General features: G+C 48.1%; 1 protein-coding gene across 7 annotated transcripts in view; it reads right to left on the reverse strand.

Annotated features, from left to right (window-relative positions):
- The window catches only part of LOC144101920 (uncharacterized), a 192,279-nt gene that overhangs the window by 173,646 nt on the left and 498 nt on the right, over positions 1–18,135 (reverse strand). For 4 of the 7 annotated variants that reach the window (XR_013308103.1, XR_013308106.1, XR_013308104.1 and 1 more), the window contains exons 2-3: positions 12,555–12,661; positions 10,070–10,294 (exon numbers count right to left, since the gene is read on the reverse strand). Coding sequence is in view for 4 of the 7 variants with exons in the window: in XM_077635144.1 (XP_077491270.1) it covers positions 10,070–10,242 (173 nt within the window). In the remaining 3 variants the exon portion in view is untranslated. Of the gene's footprint in view, positions 1–10,069; positions 10,295–12,554; positions 12,662–16,754; positions 17,024–18,135 lie in introns of all 7 variants that reach the window. The other 3 variants (XM_077635142.1, XM_077635140.1, XM_077635141.1) reach the window with 2 other exon arrangements.

Below are 18,135 nucleotides of genomic sequence, written 5' to 3' on the forward strand. Positions count from 1 at the left end.
ATCAGGCATGTTTTTTCAGCCGAAATCTGCCGCCTTCCTTGTACAGCATCGGGGAAGAAGGCGGATGCCATGAAGCGAGCGCTCAGCTCATCGAAAGTCCTTCTAGACAGCCGGAAGAGTCTCTTGAACTCCCCTTCGAAGTACGTGCCCACTACAGTTTCACAGTAGCCAGGGATACGATGGCGATCGTTTCTGACGACACCACATGCAACTAAAATGCACATCTCGTCGAATTCTTCGTCGCTGTCGGACTCTAACAGCTCCATAGCCGCTTGCAAGCAGGCAGCCATCTCGATCACGTTTATAGACACACGCACGAAAAGTCCGATGCACCACACAAGAAAACGAAAAAAATCAGCACGAATCAATGGAGCACCTGGCACAAAGAATCCGCCTAGGGAGCCGGCGAAGCGACGCGCTGCAGACGACAAGGCCTGTGAACTTGCCTATTCGTTTTGACAGCGACACTGCGGCGCTAGTGTTGTGAACTGCTGGAACCGGTCTTGCGCGCTCGTTGCACGGTGGCGGAACTACTGCAAAACTAGTGCAGCAAGTGCAGCCAAATCGAAGAGACCTATAGAGATGGGTCGCTCAGGAGTGAGCCGGATCTTCTGAGCCGCTCTTTTAAAAGAGCGGGTGAGTCGTGGCTTAGTAAAACTGAGCGGCGGTTCTTTTGGAGATCCGGCTCACTGATCCATAGGACCGTAGTCCAGCGTAGTGATCCGTGCCGAACGGCAAACTGTCTGTTCCGTCAGAGCTGTGTCGCTGGGTTTTCTGCCGGGTGCGATTTCGCGCCATCTGTTAGCAGTGCGAGAAAGCTGGTTTGTCGTTCAGTTAGCCGTGTCGAACCGTCCGTCAGAGCTGCTGGGTGTGATTTGCGCGCCATCTATTAGCAGTGCGAGAAAGCTGGTTGAGTGAACGGGTCGCCCGCTCGTTGAACGAGAGATCCGGATCTTTTGAAGAGCCGGGTCTTTGGCTCAGTGAGCCGTTTGGCTCTTTTGGAGAGCCGCTCTTCTGGTGAACCGATTCTCTCGTTCAGTGAGCCGTTTGGCTCTTTTGGAGAGTCGCTCATCTCGTGCAGTGAGCCGTGCGGCTCTTTTGGAGAGGCGCTTCTCTCGTTCAGTGAGCCGTGCGGCTCTTTTGGAGATCCGCTTCTCTCTCGTTCAGTGAGCCGTGCGGCTGTTTGAAGGGGCGCTTCTCTCGTTCAGTGAGCCGTGCGGCTCTTTTGGAGATCCGCTTCTCTCTCGTTCAGTGAGCCGTGCGGCTGTTTGAAGGGGCGCTTCTCTCGTTCAGTGAGCCGTGCGGCTCTTTTGGAGATCCGCTTCTCTCTCGTTCAGTGAGCCGTGCGGCTGTTTGAAGGGGCGCTTTTCTCGTTCAGTGAGCCGTTCGAAGAACCGTTCAATCAGAGCCGGGTCTTCTGGCAAAGTGCGTATTTCTGGGCGAGTTGGTTGAGATACATTCCGAGCAAAAGAGCGCTCGCAGAGCTTGTCCTCGCTTTGTGTTGTCCTGCGGTGTTGTGTCTTCCTTGTTGTCGTCCGTTGTCTGCGAGCGCTGTTTCGCTCAGAACGTGTCTTCTGGCAAATCATTGGCAAAGGATGGCGCCGTTCGTTGACAGCTGTTGTTCGAGCGATGTCTCACGACTCCCACCGATCTTGCATCGTGAGCTGGTGCAACATTTCGAAGGTATTAGTAAAAATACCTATAACACGGTTATTCTACTAATGCACATATCGTTTTTTTTAAAGCCAAATAACTAAACTCTATAGCAGAGGTTACAGTGTAACCTGCTAGTTATTTGGCTTTCATGAAAACAAAACAATATATGCATCCGTAAAATAGCCGTGTAGTAAATTCAGGCATGGTCTCTTCCTTTTCTTTAGAGAGGAACAGGGCCTCTCCAGGCAGTGTTTGAAGATGGGGACGATTGTTGAATGCAGATGATGAAGAGAGGAAATACATCTACGTAAATGTACGAAGGCAAACTGAGTTACAGAAGCAGATCTCACACAGACGGCCGAACTAACTCTAACTAAAAAAAGGTAATTCTCACACAGAGAACATACACTACAAGACCTTGCTTATCGACCCACGTGTTAAAGCCTAGGTATATTTGCAGAATTACAAGCCACTGCACGGAGCCTCTAGCTAAAGTAGGCAATACCGACTTGTGATTTGTAATGCATTTGCTTGCGTTTTTGTAAGTTTTATAAACAAAGAAGTTAGGGCGGCCGTATTTCGAGGCCCGTCCTAAGTTTCGATAACCAATGAAGGTAGCCACCTACAGCCCTGAAGTCTGACACAACCTCGAGCCCAGGGCTTAGATAAAAGAAAAACACATAACGAAAATTCCGAAAAACCTGTCATTACGGGAGCCCTTACCCTTATTGCGTGATGCTCTTTTCCTTCCCCGCCCCACTTGACGCTCTCGAAGGATGACAGGTTTTCTTTCTTTTTTTTCTCAGCTAACTGGCGGTGCCACTAACCCACTGGCTCGTCCCAGAAATATAAGATAGCGGAGGCCCGCGACATCAAGAATAGAGACGCGCTAGAAGGAGCCCGTAGCATGCGGAAGGAAAAGAAAAAAAAAAGTGATGGTCGCTGCGCCGCACTTGTGGAGAGAGGGAGTGAAAAGGAAAGGCTCACTCACTCTTTAGAGGAGTTGCTCAAAAGACCCGGCTCTTTCCTGAGCGACCCAAGTGAGCGGGTGAGCCGTTCAAATGATCCGGCTCACTTCAGTGAGCGGAGCCGTTCTGAGCCGCTCACTGAAGTGAGCCGTTTTGCCCATCTCTAGCTCAACAGACGCTTCCAGCAGACGACACGAGGCCCTTCAGCCAATCAGATAGCAGCTTTCAGTCACGTGCACCGACTAGCGAATAGCATTGCGCGTTGCGACTGCTTTTTGGCGGCATTTTCTCCCTCATCCAATAAGCATAAAGGAGCAGGAACTGCGCGAAATTTAAAACGAAAAGCAGCTCTTCCAAACGAGACCAAGATGGCCGCGATCGCTGCAGTGAAACGATAATAGCATGTCTCGGAAAAAGCCCCGTTATTGCGCGAAAATTTGCCAAGAGCGAGCTCGGATCGAAGTTTTATACTCCTTTTACAGCCCAAATATTGGCTCTAGAGATTAGAAAATTCACAGGGTGGTAGAGAAACAGCTGCAGATTACGAAAATTACATTTTTGAAAAATCGATTTTTTCGCGATTTTTTGCCTCTAAGAGCCGTCTCCCCCCTTAATGCAGGAGGCTACAAACTGTGGCGATTTTTCCCGGCCAAGCTTCGTACATAACTGCAGACGCAGCATATTAGTTAGTTCCTACTTGTAACAAGAGCGAGCGAATTTAATTTTCACGGCAACGCGCCGCTTCGCGGGGAGAGCGAGCGTAGTGAAGCCCACTTCCAGGACGATCTGACCTACGTGACGTCACGCCGCCAAGTGGGGGCCTTCAGTTTTCTAGGTGGTGTTGGTTTTCTCGCCCGGGTTTTGCGCTGATTTTTATTTTCATAAAAGCAGCGAGTCTAAATTTGAAAAAACAAGCAAAAACAAAAAATTGATGAGTTTTGAAGAAAACCGCGTTTTTCGACCCGCATCTCTCCTTAAATGAAAATTCTGATAAATGGAACACTTTCTGACTCCCCTTCAAGTTCCGTGTAAGAGGAGTCCACTAAACTATCTTCATATGTGTCAGCATGTTGCTGACGAAATACATGCCGAAGAAACACATTCCTTCGATTCGTCGCGGTGACAGCGTCGGCCCTCGGACAAAACGCACTTTCTCCGAATTAGTAGCCAGAGGAATGCAGACTTCCACGAGAGCTCACCGCACTTGGACATGCCATAGAGACCCCGCCAACTCTCCCCCCCACCCCGCTTCGAAGGGAGAGGAGAAGACACATGACCGAAGGGAGAAAAAGGACAGACTGAACAGACAGCGAGGGGAATCGACACCGAGTGGAGACGTCAGCAACAGCTCAGTTCGCACAGGCGCGATCTTCATCGAAAGCGTGGACTGAGATCTTTCTAAATTTTCTTACAGCGACCTCAATAAATTAGTTTTCCAATATCCACTGAGTGTCAGCCAACATTGCGCAGTCGACAGGATCTCAATCAAACGCAATCTCTGAAGACTCAATGGCCGCACGGCAAACCCCGTTGACGGACTCCGACTCAACGATCGTCTACTCGCCGCTGTCCTCGGTAGACCGTAATCTCCTGGGCACCGTTACGAAGAAACAGCTTGTGGACGAACTGAAATGCTGTGAACTAACGTACTCCGGAGGAAAGGACGAGCTGATCTCACGAATCCTCGAAGACAACATTCGTAAACGAGCCTCCAACGAGATGGACCTGCCAACGATAAGCCAGGCTGCCAACGAAGACGACAGGCAGGCGTACCTGGAGGCGCTGTCTACAACCAAGGAGCTCCGTGCCGAGGTAAAGATCGTCCGAGCGCAGCTCACTCAGGCTACCACGTCCATCGCACCCGGAGTGTACGGCAATGTTGGCCCAGTTGTCCCGACGCCGACGGAAAACGTCACAAGTTCCGGACTTCAGCTACTGCTGACGGAACGATAGCTGGAACGACGGATGGCTCGCCAACGGCAAGTGACAGTCGCGCACGCTACGACTCGGGGCTGAACGGGAGTGCCCACATACCGCTGCCTTGCGCCGCCAGTGACAGGACACCGGGCATGGCAGCAATCCTGGGAATGATCGCCACCATGCAGGCGCAGCTAGCCACTGCGTTGACGAGGAACCCCGCAGCCACGGCACCGGTGCAGGTCCACTCAACGAGCGACACGTCATCCGCCATACCGCTTTATGACGGAACTCCGCAGCAGAGTGTGCACAGCAGGATCTCCCAGGTTGAACGCTGGCCAGCGCAGCGACACGTCTGACAGGAGCCGCAAGGGACTGGAACAGCTCCTACGGAATGAGGTGCGACACCTGGCCCGAGTGGAAAGAAGCCCTCGCCTCCCGTTTCAAACGAAAGCTCTCGATGCAAGATTTTCTTGACCTCCAGGCCAAACGACGCCTTGAAGCCTCCGAGCCGATCGTGGAGTACATGTACTCAAAGAACACAGTACTTGACAAGGCGCCGTACCCACTGGCTACAGAGGAAAGGATCTCCCTCATCCTGAGTGGTATAGGCAACGACACCTGGGCGAATCCACTTGCGGCGCAGTGCTGCACCACGGTGACAGAGTTGATCGACCGCGCGGCTCAACTTGACTCGCGACGCCGCATAATAACCCTGGAGACCCGCGACGTCAAGGATGAACTTTCGACGAGACGAGGCCAAGCTAGGCGGGTCAACGAGACGGTCAACGCTCCTCAGAACAACAGATGGCACGAGTACTCACGACCTTTGCAGCAAAGATACGGCACAGCAGGGGTGTGCTTCAACTGCGGCGACACTGGCCACCTGTCCCGCGAGTGCAGGAAGCCAAAGACCGCAGCCACCATCAGGGTGGAGCAACTACGATCCGGCAGCAGCAACGACGCCAACAGAGACGGGCCACCCATCAGGCAAGCGAATTACTTTCTGCACTCTACCGGCGGCACGTTGCCAATCGTTACCGGCCACATAAATAACAGACCACTCAAGATCTGTATCGACAGTGGAGCCAACGTGTCAATATTAAGCGAAGATGCCCTGAGCCCAGACATTCGCACGCACTCCCGATTGCCTTCAGAGGAAATTCAGGTCTTGAACCGCTGCATAAGACCCACGCGCGCGGAAAAGCTGCATGTTGAAGGTGGAGCGACGAAAGTGTGCCTCTAAGATGTCGTCGTAACGCCGCTACCGGAATCGATCGATCTTATTCTCGAATCGGATTGGCGCCACGCTGCCAACGTCGATGTGACTTTTCCCCCGACTAACGACGTGACTCTCGTGCAAGTCACCAGTACCGTCAACGCACCATCAAGCTCGCGGGGGGAAGACTTCAAACTCAACAAAACACACGGGAGAGGCTTTATTGGCTTCGTTTTGCCATCAGGCTAATGATCCTGCTCCCGACGACAGTGACTTTGTACAGTTGAGTGCGAAGGACCTTTGCCCCGATGAGAACTTCACGACACTTGTAGAAGACGCGGTGTCGAAAATGACTTTATCCTTGATGAGTTGGCGTCATCTTCCCGAAACGCTTGCACCTGAGGACAGGCGCAACATTTGGGAGGGTCGTGTCAGCATGTTGGTGACGAAATACATGCCGAAGATACACATTCCTTCGATTCGTAACAGATGGAACAGACAGCAAGGGGAATCGACACCGAGTGGAGGCATCACGATCTTCATCGAAAGCGTGGACTGAGATTTTTCTAAATTTTCTTACAGCGACCTCAATAAATTAGTTTTCCAAGATCCATTGAGTGTCCGCAGCTAACATATGCATGAAGAGCTGTGTGGTATTGTTGGCATGGCTCATTGCATGCCTGCTTCGCCTTTGCCTTGGGCTTCGTACCCAGCCATCATTACTAACCAGGACACACCATCGCAAGCAGCACAAAGGAAAGCAAGGCAAACTAAACGCCTTCCGCAGCTACAACACCAGACTCAGCTATGCGAAAGAGGCCTCTCCTTCTGGCATGGCACAGTACCCTACCAGTCAGGTTCCAGCACTGTGCGCCAGGTGGCAGTACAAGAAAAGGAAAAAGGCAGATTTCAGCCCTCATGAGGGTGGAGTCTGCACATGTTAAAAAAACGAAACAAAAGAAAAGCAGGAATGGAGTTTGTTTCCTGGAGCAACAACTGTCGCGAAGACCGAGCTAGGGAACCCACGGGAAGAAGCGAGCGTCTCCTAATGCACATCCCACCCACCCCTCATTCTGTCTCGCACTGCAGGCAGTGGCTTCCAAGCCATGGTGGACGCTGCAGCTGTCCCGTTTTCAATGCAATCGTGCGCTCTTCTTTGTAGGCCACCTCAATGGCAACGAGAAGCATGCCATTATCTCAAGTGGCAACGACGATGGACAAACAGCCAAGCCTATCCAAGCCAGTCCATCTGCTGAAAGACTCCATTGTAAATACAAGACGGCGCCTTTCACGGTGGCGATGAACCGGTTGCTTGTGACAGCGATGCCGGCTCGCGTCTATATTAGGCTGAAAAAACACTTTCAGCACAAAAACGCTCTCCACAGTATAGCTGTAATCTGCTTCAGTCCAAAAAATTCGAACTTGTGGACTTCACCGAGTTCGAAATCTTGGCCATGAATATGTACAGTCGTCCACACACCTGTCTAAAGTGCTCGAACGGTGCACCGAGGAGTACACGTGTGTCCTTTACCAGTGACCTAGGGCACGAAACCTGTCCATATGCTGTATGTACATTCCCATGGATTATGTTCAACTCATGTCTTTAAAAGCTGCATCAGGCCTACCAGACAGAGGAGATTCTAATAAATGCAAAACAGAGTGCGCCACTTGAGCGCTTTACAAAGGTGTGTGGACAACTATACTCAGTTTCACACAGCAGGTGCAACACTGTGAAAGGTACGGTTGTAGTCAAAGTGAAGAAATAAAGGGAGGCGTGGTACTCCGCACTTGCTCTGTGGCCAAATGGTTCAAGGTACGTGAAAGCAACAGGATGCCATTAGCAAGAGTGCATTTAATCAAGCTGATGACAAATATATCATGCAATAAGACTACAGGCAAAACAATTACTATTTTTTGATCACCACAAGGAATGCACTACTCTTTGCAAGAAGGCTGGTGAAATGGAGGTTGAGGCTGCCCTGACCTTGTTTCAGCGTTCCCTGCAGCAACACAACCTCCATTATACCACAATGCTGTCTGACAGGGACAGTCGCACGTTCCCCGTTTTGGAAGAAGCTGAAGTGTGTGGATACATTGAAATCCAGAAGGAGGATTGTGTGAACCATGTGCAAAAACGCATGGGCACTGGTTTGCACAACGTGGTCACAAAACAGAAAGCTGTTGCTGGAGAATCTCTTGGTGGGAGAGGCAAGCTCACAGCTCACGCAAGATTTGATCACTAAATTGAGCTCTTATTATTTGTGGGCGCTCAAATCCCACATAGGTGATGTGGAGGCCACACACAAAGCCTACCATCACCTACCTTCCCGTACCATCACCTACCATCACGTGATGTCCAACGACTCCCCTTCAAACCACAGCCTCTGTCCAACAGACCCTGATTCTTGGTGCCAGCAGAATGCGGCAGAGGGCAGAGGCAAGGCAATGCCACCTAATCGGTACAATCTACTTCTTCATGTCTGCAATGCCTTACTGCCTATATATGAAAGGCTTGCAGACAGGAGGCTGCTAGAATGTGCTGCCAACGAGGCAAGACCCAAAACAACAATGAGAGCTTGCATTCAATGATATGGTCACTTGCTCGAAAGGAAAGACATGCCTCTCTCTTCACAGTGCAGGCTGCTGTGGCTGAAGCAGTGATGAAGTTCAATGCAGAGAGCGAAACAACCACTGCACGTATACCGCAAGACCTCAGCCTAACGCCTAGCCCCCAGACAAGCAAGCGCATGCGGGAAAAAGATCTCCAAAGGAAAACAGCATCTGTGCAGAAACGCAAATCTGCAGAAAATCCGCAGCGCACACTGAAAAAGCGCCATTTTAATCACTCTGGTCAGACAGACTACATCCCAGGAGGCTATTAGGTGTCTGCTAATGCCAGTATGTGAATAAATTTTAAAGTACTTTGCCATAAACAATGCTTTGTTTGTTTTTGCTGTTGTTCTCAAAATGTAAATTTTGGACTCGTAGCAAATCCCAAACTAGCATATCTCGGCATCTATGGCAGATAGAACCATAATTCTTTTTTTAGCAAGTAGCCATATGTACAGGCTAGGCAATGTTTGGAGCAGAATTTGTAATTAAAGTTCAGAAATTTTTTAATTTGCTCAAGTTTTTGATTGCAAGTTGGGCACTATTTGTACTTCGAGTTTCAATGTCTTTAAAAACTACTTATGATGGTAAAATTAAAAAACTGTTTCCAACATTGCATCCCTTTCTGTTTCTAGAACCTAACCAAGTGCAATTTATCAAATTTTATACTGTGCTTTTTCTCTTAATTGTTCTTATTAATGAGAGGGTGTTAAGAGAATCTCAGGAACTAATCAGCCTATGATGAAACCAATGACATTTTTGGACTCAGCACGTCAAGGGTGCATAATTTGATCAAATTTGGTGCAGAAACAAAAATTTTTCCTTTAAGAGCAGTCTCCCCTCATTAATCAAGCTCATGATAAATATATCATGCAATAAGACTACAGGCAAAGCAATTACTATTTTTCGCTCACCACAAGGAATGCACTATTTTTTGATCGCAGATGTAGGCGCTACAAACAAGAGCCCTAGTTTTGACAGCAGTGCACCTGATGTATGAAACAGTATATACACACCCCTATTATGTGCATGATGGTTCCTCAACAAAGCCCAAAATATCACACAAGTACGAATTATTGGAGTCCAAAAAATAGCTCAGCTACTCGAATACACTGGACACCCCAAAACCAGTGATGCCTGCGCCTGCCAACCACCATTATCACTTCACGAAAAGGAACTTAACTTCATTGACACTTGTGCGCTGCGACCACGCGGGCTTCCCGCTTTTCCATCTTTTCTAGTTTGTAATTTTGTTATCTTTTTAAGTGTCATTCGCGGTCGTTACGCACTGCACTATTCTTAGCCTTCAGCTGCGAGTTCAGTGCTACGTATGACACTTCTTGATGACTAGTTTTAATGGAGCAAGGGCAGCTTGGCCAAAGCGTACCACGACACAATGTATGTCATCTACACAAGGCAGGGTCAACGACCCATTTCCCAAGCATTTCATACCCAAGAAGCCAAACACAAGGTCATGAAAAAGCATTTCCCACCGAGTACTTGGCAGGTACTCAGTGGCCCTGGGGACTGAACACTGCACCTCCTGCATATGAGGCAGATGCTCAAAACCACCAAGCCATTGCTGCGGTGCTGCTTCATGCTTTATCCCATCATGTGCGCTGTATTTTTTTTCTCTAATGTTTACACAAAATGCCACAGTCAATCTCTCATGCAACAAAAATCAGACACCCGCACTCACCAAAGGTGCAGAAATGGATCAATCCCACGAAGCCATTGTCCGCCCTCAGAAGCACATTCACAGTAGGCACAGTAATCATTGCTGGAATGCAGCCGTGCACACAGATCCCGGTCAGGGCATTTGGTTGGCCAGGCCGGCAGCTGCTCCAAGGTGGTGGTCATCTCAATGGCCATGCTCGGTTTGACTATGCTGGCCTAGGAACGACTTGATTCCATTGTCCCTCACCTGAAAAAGCACACAGCAATACCAAGGAAAAAAAAAAACGGTATTAAAACGTGCACACAGCCTGCTACCAATACCATTTCAGTAAAAATGAAGATTACTCTGCAAGACAGCAGCACTTTAGATGTGCATTCATTCCTTTTGCTTATGTGCCCTTTAAAGCACCCCAAAGGGCCTCAGTGCAAGGCATTATAAGTGGGAGAAGCTAGAAATACAAAAGCTTAATAAGTGGAAACTGAAAAAAAAAAAAAAAGATTGAGAGCTCCGATGCTACAAATACTACATATTCGAAGGACAGCAAAACTCAACACTGAACCAAAACCGATTGTGACCAAACTGCAAAAAAAAAAAAAACAATTTATTTCCTCTTTAACGAATGTTAACATAATATAGAAAACCATACTGCAGCCTAAGCAGTCAGATGACTGTCTTACAAGCAGGTCACAAACGCATGACTTGACTGCACTGAAAGAAATGAAGCATCCAATATGTATTCAATTTCGTTTTTTTTTTTTTTCACATTTCACTATGCTCAAGGACCACAGAGGAGGAACTGTTAAAGTTTCAGAATGCTCCCTCATCCCCATAATCACACTTCCTATGTCTATGCTCCTGGCTCGAGACCAGACAGAGGAAGCTGAACTAACTGTTTCAAACACACATTTTGTTCTACTATTGAAGAGCTGAAAAAACCGTGAAAAGGAACACATCGACGAAGAAAAAGAATTACAAGGAGAGGGGCTAACTCGCAACTGAAGTTTATTCGAGAAAGGTGCACATACATACAGAAACACAAATGGCACAAAAAACGCAAACGCAAATCATCACATAACACATCACAAGCAGAGAACCAAACCACTGCCAGATTATCGTTTAGTAGTGCTAACTGTATCAGTCAAACTTCCATAGGATAGATTGATAAAGAATTCAAATTTTTAGCCTCAACACTTTGGTTTCAATGATAATCTTTCAGCGCTTTGGTTTTCTATGTGTGGTGTCTCATGTGACGACTGCGACATTTGTGTTTTTTTTTTGTGCCATTTATGTTCCTATTTATATGTGCATCTTTCTCAAATAAACTTCAGTTGCAAGTCAGCACCTGTCCTTGCAATTCTGTTTTTTCGTCCATGTGTTCCCTTTTGCGCTTCCTCCAGCTATACATTTCTACTAACTTTCCCAACTCTCCGCCCTTCTATTACCGAGAACAATCTGAAAGCCTGCACAAGACACACGCTTGGACTTATCTCACAAAAAACAATCAAGCAGCCCAATGCAAATGCAGCATGATGCAGTGAAATAAACATGCCAGCACAGCCCTAAGCTCCATTTGCTTAAATCTGCAAGGCCAGAGGTGGGCACAGCACAGCTTTAATCCCACATGACTCAGTCAAAGACCAGCTGGCACAAATTCTAGGAAGCCCAAGCACCTGCACTCATTAGAAAGACTGGCACCAGCAATTAAACCCTGTGTCTCGTGCATACAACACAAATGCTCTCTAGCTAGGTCACCTCAGTGAACATTCCACTTCTGAGGCCTCCATGAAGCAGCTACAACAATTGGTGCTGTTCCTGTCATAGAAGACAACCCTCTAAAGCCCTGGCAGTACAAGAAGCTCAGACAGATGAAATGTAACAGATTTTGGCTTGAAGACCTGAACAACCATTGTGCAACGTCTCAGCGTACGACTTGCACACACCAAGTGCAGACAGGTTTGCGAGACAGTAAGATAGTTGCACACAGATCCTGCAGAAAGTAACAGCAAATGGAAGGATGCAGACACAAAGAAGGGGTAGTTGACAGAGATAAGTGCTAGACTGCAAAAAAAAAAAAATATTGTGATACAAAACTGTTACAATTGTATGTGTAGTAATACCACCTCCCCTTTAGGCATATACATTGGCAAGAACTTAGTTTTCTTTCTTATTGTGTTAGCATGATACTCTCAGACAGCTTTTTGTGACTAAGCAGCCAAGGCTAGGCAGGAGACAGGCCTTTGTCCATGAACTGTGGGTTGCCTTTGTTGGGGCTGAGAGTGGGTGGGATGAAGTGGGTGCAGGTTCCCCAAGGCTGAGAGATAGGCCACTCCCCATGGCAATGGGACAAAGCCCCATCCGCTTTCCTTTCCTGCCTGACCGTGAGTACAGAAGCCCTATCGTGAATGAAAGTTGGTGTCTGTCGTATATGGGCATGTAGTGTTGTGACCATTTAAATGTAAAAATAAAAACCTTCCATACTATAGCCGAGAGCAGGATTCAAACTCACAGCACTGCAAACAGATCAGCTTCACTGGCCGCTGCTTTAATCCATCCGGCCATCGCCGCAGCCTTTCATCACGTGGGCAACTGCTTGCCTCTCATGCTGCACTCCCACTGCAAGCACACACAGGCTGCCACGAGTCACTGTGCTCGCATGCTAGTGCCATTCCCTCTGCATCAATCACACTGATCGCCTGGAGCATTTTATTTTTTTTTGTGTGCACAACGGATGAATCAAATTGCCAAAAAACGCACACTCCTTTACCACAAAACAAACTGAGCAACACTGCTACCTTTTTACGATTATTAATGTGGAATACAGTCGAGCCCACTTATAACGGTTATGTGCATATTGTTTGCTATATCCGATGGTCATAGTGAGTGGACACTCCATATTAGAGCCAAAAATATGCAGTCCATCAAAAGTGGTGCTCATTTCTTGAAAAATTGCATTATGTGCATCTACTCCTTAAAAGCAGACCCGACCGCAGCACTTTCCACGCTCTCCAGGGAAGTCATGTTCTCCTCGCTGAGACTCTTGCTACCAACAATCAGCTTTTTGGCGGCCCATAGCAACTGGCAGCAGGTCAGCCATATCAAATTCCTAGCAGTTTGGGAGTGCTCACACTTGGCGTACAACAGTTTTGTCAGACCATGCAGCTTTGTGATGCTGTCCGCACGAATGTGTCCGAGGAAATATCTGGCCAGCTATGCATCAACGACATGTTGCCACAAACCTACGTGCATCAGATCACGTGTGTTTGCGACATCTTAATCTATCTTAATCTATCACTTCCGCACCCATGCAACGATCAATGCAGCGCAGCACTTGTGGCACAGAATGCATCAGCTGCAGTGTCTGTAATCTCACGCTGCCTGCACATGGCAGCAGCACAAAAGGTGGAGCCAACAGGGCAGGCAATGCATACCACGTGGCCACTATAGCCAGCAAGGCACTCAAACTTCTTACATTGTTGCTGCTAGTCGATCCATGGCCATGCACAGTAGCTTTGCTTTCAACACTGCCCCTATTTCTCACCCACCACACTTCTGTTTCTACTTGGGATGCTTTCCACAGCCAGCAAACACACAGGCAAGGATTAACCTTGTAGGCCAGCAGCATGCATTTGGACAGCGGTTGCTTAGAATTTCAGTGCCGCCTTTTAGAATGCAGCTCTGAAGCACCCATTCGTGGGTTGAGCCGCGTCGCCACTGTCGGTGTAACCGAGCAAAACTATAAATAAATTAAGATACACATTGCCGTGACTGGGATTCAAATCCACAGTGTCACAAACAGATCAGCTTCGCTAGCAACTGCACGAGAGCGCTAGGCTATCGCCGCAGCTGACCATGCTTTGTGTTAAACTGAAACACACTCTTTCACTGTGCACTGCACGTAGTCGTCTTCAACTAATACAGCTATCGGACTAATATACACATTCTCGTGCACATTGCATTGCACATCGCTGTCTTCATGAACTAATGCTATTACCGAACTAACATCGTCGCCACACATGCTGACGACCCAGCAAAGCAAAACTATGATCCTACACAGCCTGGGGCACCGACAGAGCTGCGCTCAATTTTTGCATTTTTTTTCTTGCATTTTTGGGTCAACAGGTTCTTCACAGGCAGGTGTCACAGGGGCTGAGAGACGCTCTTTGATCTCTACAATTGCTGGAAGTGCAGTTCAACTTCTTTTTGGAGAGGGGAGTTTAGATTACGGTGCCTCCTTATTCACTATAACCAAGTGGTGCGGTCAAAGTTATTCATATCTGAGAAGAGTTGCCATTGCCCTAATGCGTATTTCGACGATATCACCACACTCATAATAAGCAAGAGTTCGTTATATGTGCGGCCGTTATAAGTGGGCTCAACTGTATTTCTAAATGTTCCTGTGGATTTCTCATCCTTCTCTTCCCTAGAGAGAGGGAGAGAGAAACCCTTTAATTAAAAAGCAGAGAATTTAGCCGGCGGCGTTTACAGATCCCTGGCATGCTACTCTGCATAGGGAAGGGAATTTGGGATAAGGGGGAAGGAGAGCAGTGCGGGAAAGGTAAAATGAAAGAAAATATAAGGGGAGAGCATAAAATGCCACCATTTAATGCCTACTAAGGTGCATCGGCAAGTAATGATGAGACATGTGAAAATGATGAAGTGCATAGTCAAACAAATGGGCTAATGAAGTTCACTATATGACCAAGTATGGCCACAAAGCTAAACCTTGGCTTGCATGTGTGGGCAGTTTTGTCACATGCCTGCCTCAGACTACCACAAAGGATGTGTTATGTTTACACACCTGCCTGTCTTACCTAAGCTCTCTTTGCCGTAGGTCAGCAGAATCTGCAACACAACTAACTTCAGTCCTAAATATGGTAACCACACATACTTAACTTTGCAGGTCCCTTTGTTTCCTCTCCCCCTTCAGATTCAAAAGCACTGGAAGAACACAGCATTTATACCATGCCTTTCCACCACCTTCCGAAACCTCTCAGGCTCATTGTACAAATCGTGCACACAGTGAACTCACAGCTTTTTTCTGAGACTGCGCTGCACCTATAAGCAATCTCGTTGTTTCAGTTCAATTTAGCATCCTTCTTGTCACAAATAATTTCGTTGTTTGTGCCACACAGCAAACGCAGTAAATAATATTTCACTAAACAACGAGCTGGGTAGCATGTCGTCCGCCGTTTTTTATGCACAGATTTTGCCGCCAGTAATACCAACGATTTTTTTTTTTTCAGTGTCGAGCATAATCAGCACATTCAAAACAGTGATTCCAAGATCCCTCAAGCCCTTATATGACTGACCAGGGCATTTTGATGTTACTATTTTTAACCAATCCAACACTTTGTGTGGAATTTTGCATATCCTTATAAAAACTTACCGACTGGGCGTTCCAGCTAGAAAACTAACAAGCTGCCTGTCTTGAATATACTGTTTACGTGAAAAAATAATTGTTCTGGAACGAAACAAAAAATGGCGCCTGAAAGGGTTAATGCTATGTGACACTTTGTGTAGCAGGGCATTACTTCCAAGTTCTTCGCTCTGAGGCTGGCAAATTTCAGACGGCACAACCCCTGATTATAACACATAGATGCTGCAGCAACCCCTATGACCAACAGAGGGAACTCTTGACCTGCTGCTTCAGACATGCCATATAATGGAAGCCACTCATTCTCCAGAGCATCCAGATAATTTTAACTCAGCAGCCCTGGTGCTCTCTTTGGCCAGGATAAAAACAGCCAGCAAACGCATGATGAAAAGTGCAGTGCAAGTAAAAAACCTAACGGCATTGCCTTGCATTAGTTGACAGCTAAATAGCCAAACAGAGATAAAATGTCATTTCCTGCGTTACTTCGCAGATCAATAGATAAAAAGCGATAAGATGTTGCTCACTAGAACTCCTGTTGCAAAAGTTGCAACAAACGATAAGAGTTGCTGAAGGCCAGCAACTCTTGCCCGTGTCAGCCCCCCACCCGATTTTTTTGGGGCCTGGGTCCCTATACTTGTTACGGATCTGATTATGCACCAACTTCGCCAACAATTAGCATTGCAGCAGCAGTAGTAGTTAAGGGCTACTGGCACAGCAGTAACGGAGGCCATAATGTGTAAAACACAATTCAGTTATGTACTGTTGCTAGTTGAGGTGAAGTGTGGAGTGTAAGCCAATGCACAATTCAACGCAGATTGCTTCAGGTCACGATGCAAGTGATGAACTAACACACAAGTCCTCGAGCCAAGCCGTAATCTTGATAATGGAAAAAAATACCAAAATTACGAAAACAGCTTTCTTTAACACACTATAACAGTTGTGGAATCATGCCGTTTTGCCGTCATTGCACGCCACCACTGGCAGCTACACGAAAGGCAACTTAGGCAAACGAACCCACTGCGGTCGCTCAGTAGTTAAGGCGCTCGTTTAGTGAGCCAGAGTTCCTCGGCTCGAATCCGACCGTGGCAGCCGCGTTCCGATGGAGGCGAAATGCAAAAGCCGCCCGTGTGCAGTGGGATGTCAGTATAGGTTAAAGATCCCCAGGTGGTCGAAATTATTCCGGAGGCCTCCACTACAGTACCGCTTTCTTTCTTTCTTCTTTCACTCCCCTCCTTTATCCCTGTAAGGCGCCAGCGCCACACTGCAGCTAGAGAAGACACACAAGGCCGCGGACGAAGAAGAAAAAGCGGAAGTGAGGCTTAGAGCACGTGCCGGGGAGAACAGGAAGAACGCGGTCGGCGACGGACGTCGACAAGATGTGCTGGCTCCCCGAGTTTCCAGGCTTGGGTCTCAGCCGCAGACGTCTGGGCTACCAGACCTGGACAGCCGTCGTCGAGAGCCTGAGCCACCAGACCCAGACGCCGCTGTTCCCTTCCTGTCAAGCAGCCTCTGAACACGGGCCGCCTCCGTCACCACCGCTGCTTGCCCGGGCTGTACCTGACCTGGGGGCTGCGCCCGGATCCCACAAGTGTCACGGCTTCCTGCGGCAGAGTTGCGGCCCGCTGTGGACGCCGCTGTACACCGAAGCTGTGACACCTGCCATGGAGACTGCCGTCCACATTACCTCTCCATCAGGATACCCACCCCAGCCCAGCCTGCACCCCACCACACCTCCTCGCTCTACACACCAACTACACACCAGGCTCATCACTGGGACACCAAAAACCTGAGTGCACCTTTCCTCATTTTTGTTAGCTCTCACCTTTACCTATAGCGAGTGTTTTGTTTTGTTTTCCCGTTCGTTTCTTGTTGGTTCCCTTCCTCCCTTCCTCTCATCACTTAAATTAGAGTTCTTTTCCTCTATGTGTTAACACATAGTAAATTTAACCTGCAGTCTCTCCCCTCACAATCCCTTCCCTTAGGGTGCGGTTCCGGTGCACACCGAGGTATGTGAGACAATTACTGCGCCATTTCCTTTCCTCAAAAACCGAAAACCAATTAGGCGACCGGCCAGTTTCAGCACTGCGTGGAAAAAAAGGAAAAAAAACAACTGCCTTAACATGCATCTAGTACAGCGAAGCTTGCGGTTAAGTTAAACTGCAACATCTAAATCCATGAGCCATCTCGAATTTCCTGCCTACCTTCCTCCACTCCAATCGGCAACCAGGGCTGAGTCGGCGGCCGCAACTTCAGCTACGAATGCGACGCGCAGGTGCCAGTATGCTCTTATTCATTCCCAGCAGCGGCCACCTGGCTAGCGTCGAATTTTTCAGCTGCGGCGACACGCTCAAACAGACCCTACAAAAAGCATGTTGCCTCGGTTCAAGGTCCGAGGACCTCCGAACGGGCAAGCCAGCCCTCAATATTCAGCCAGACGTTTCTTCCTGCTGCAGCAAAGTGTAGTACCGTTACGACACTTCGATGAAGCACACTTCTCACGCCCGTACAATGATTTCGTAAAGCATGTTTAGTGCCAATTACACAGACAGAGAGGGCACAGGTTACAACGCAATCATGTGACCGATCGGACGGCGCGCATTATTTCGCGAGAACTAAAACAAAGTGTTCCGACTCGACACGGACGACTTATTGCTGTTTTAAACATGCAGGCAGCTCCAATTTCAAATGAAACAGACTGCCGCTACAAAAGAAC

Source organism: Amblyomma americanum, chromosome 8 (genome assembly GCF_052857255.1).
Source record: "Amblyomma americanum isolate KBUSLIRL-KWMA chromosome 8, ASM5285725v1, whole genome shotgun sequence".
NCBI classification, from domain to species: domain Eukaryota; kingdom Metazoa; phylum Arthropoda; class Arachnida; order Ixodida; family Ixodidae; genus Amblyomma; species Amblyomma americanum.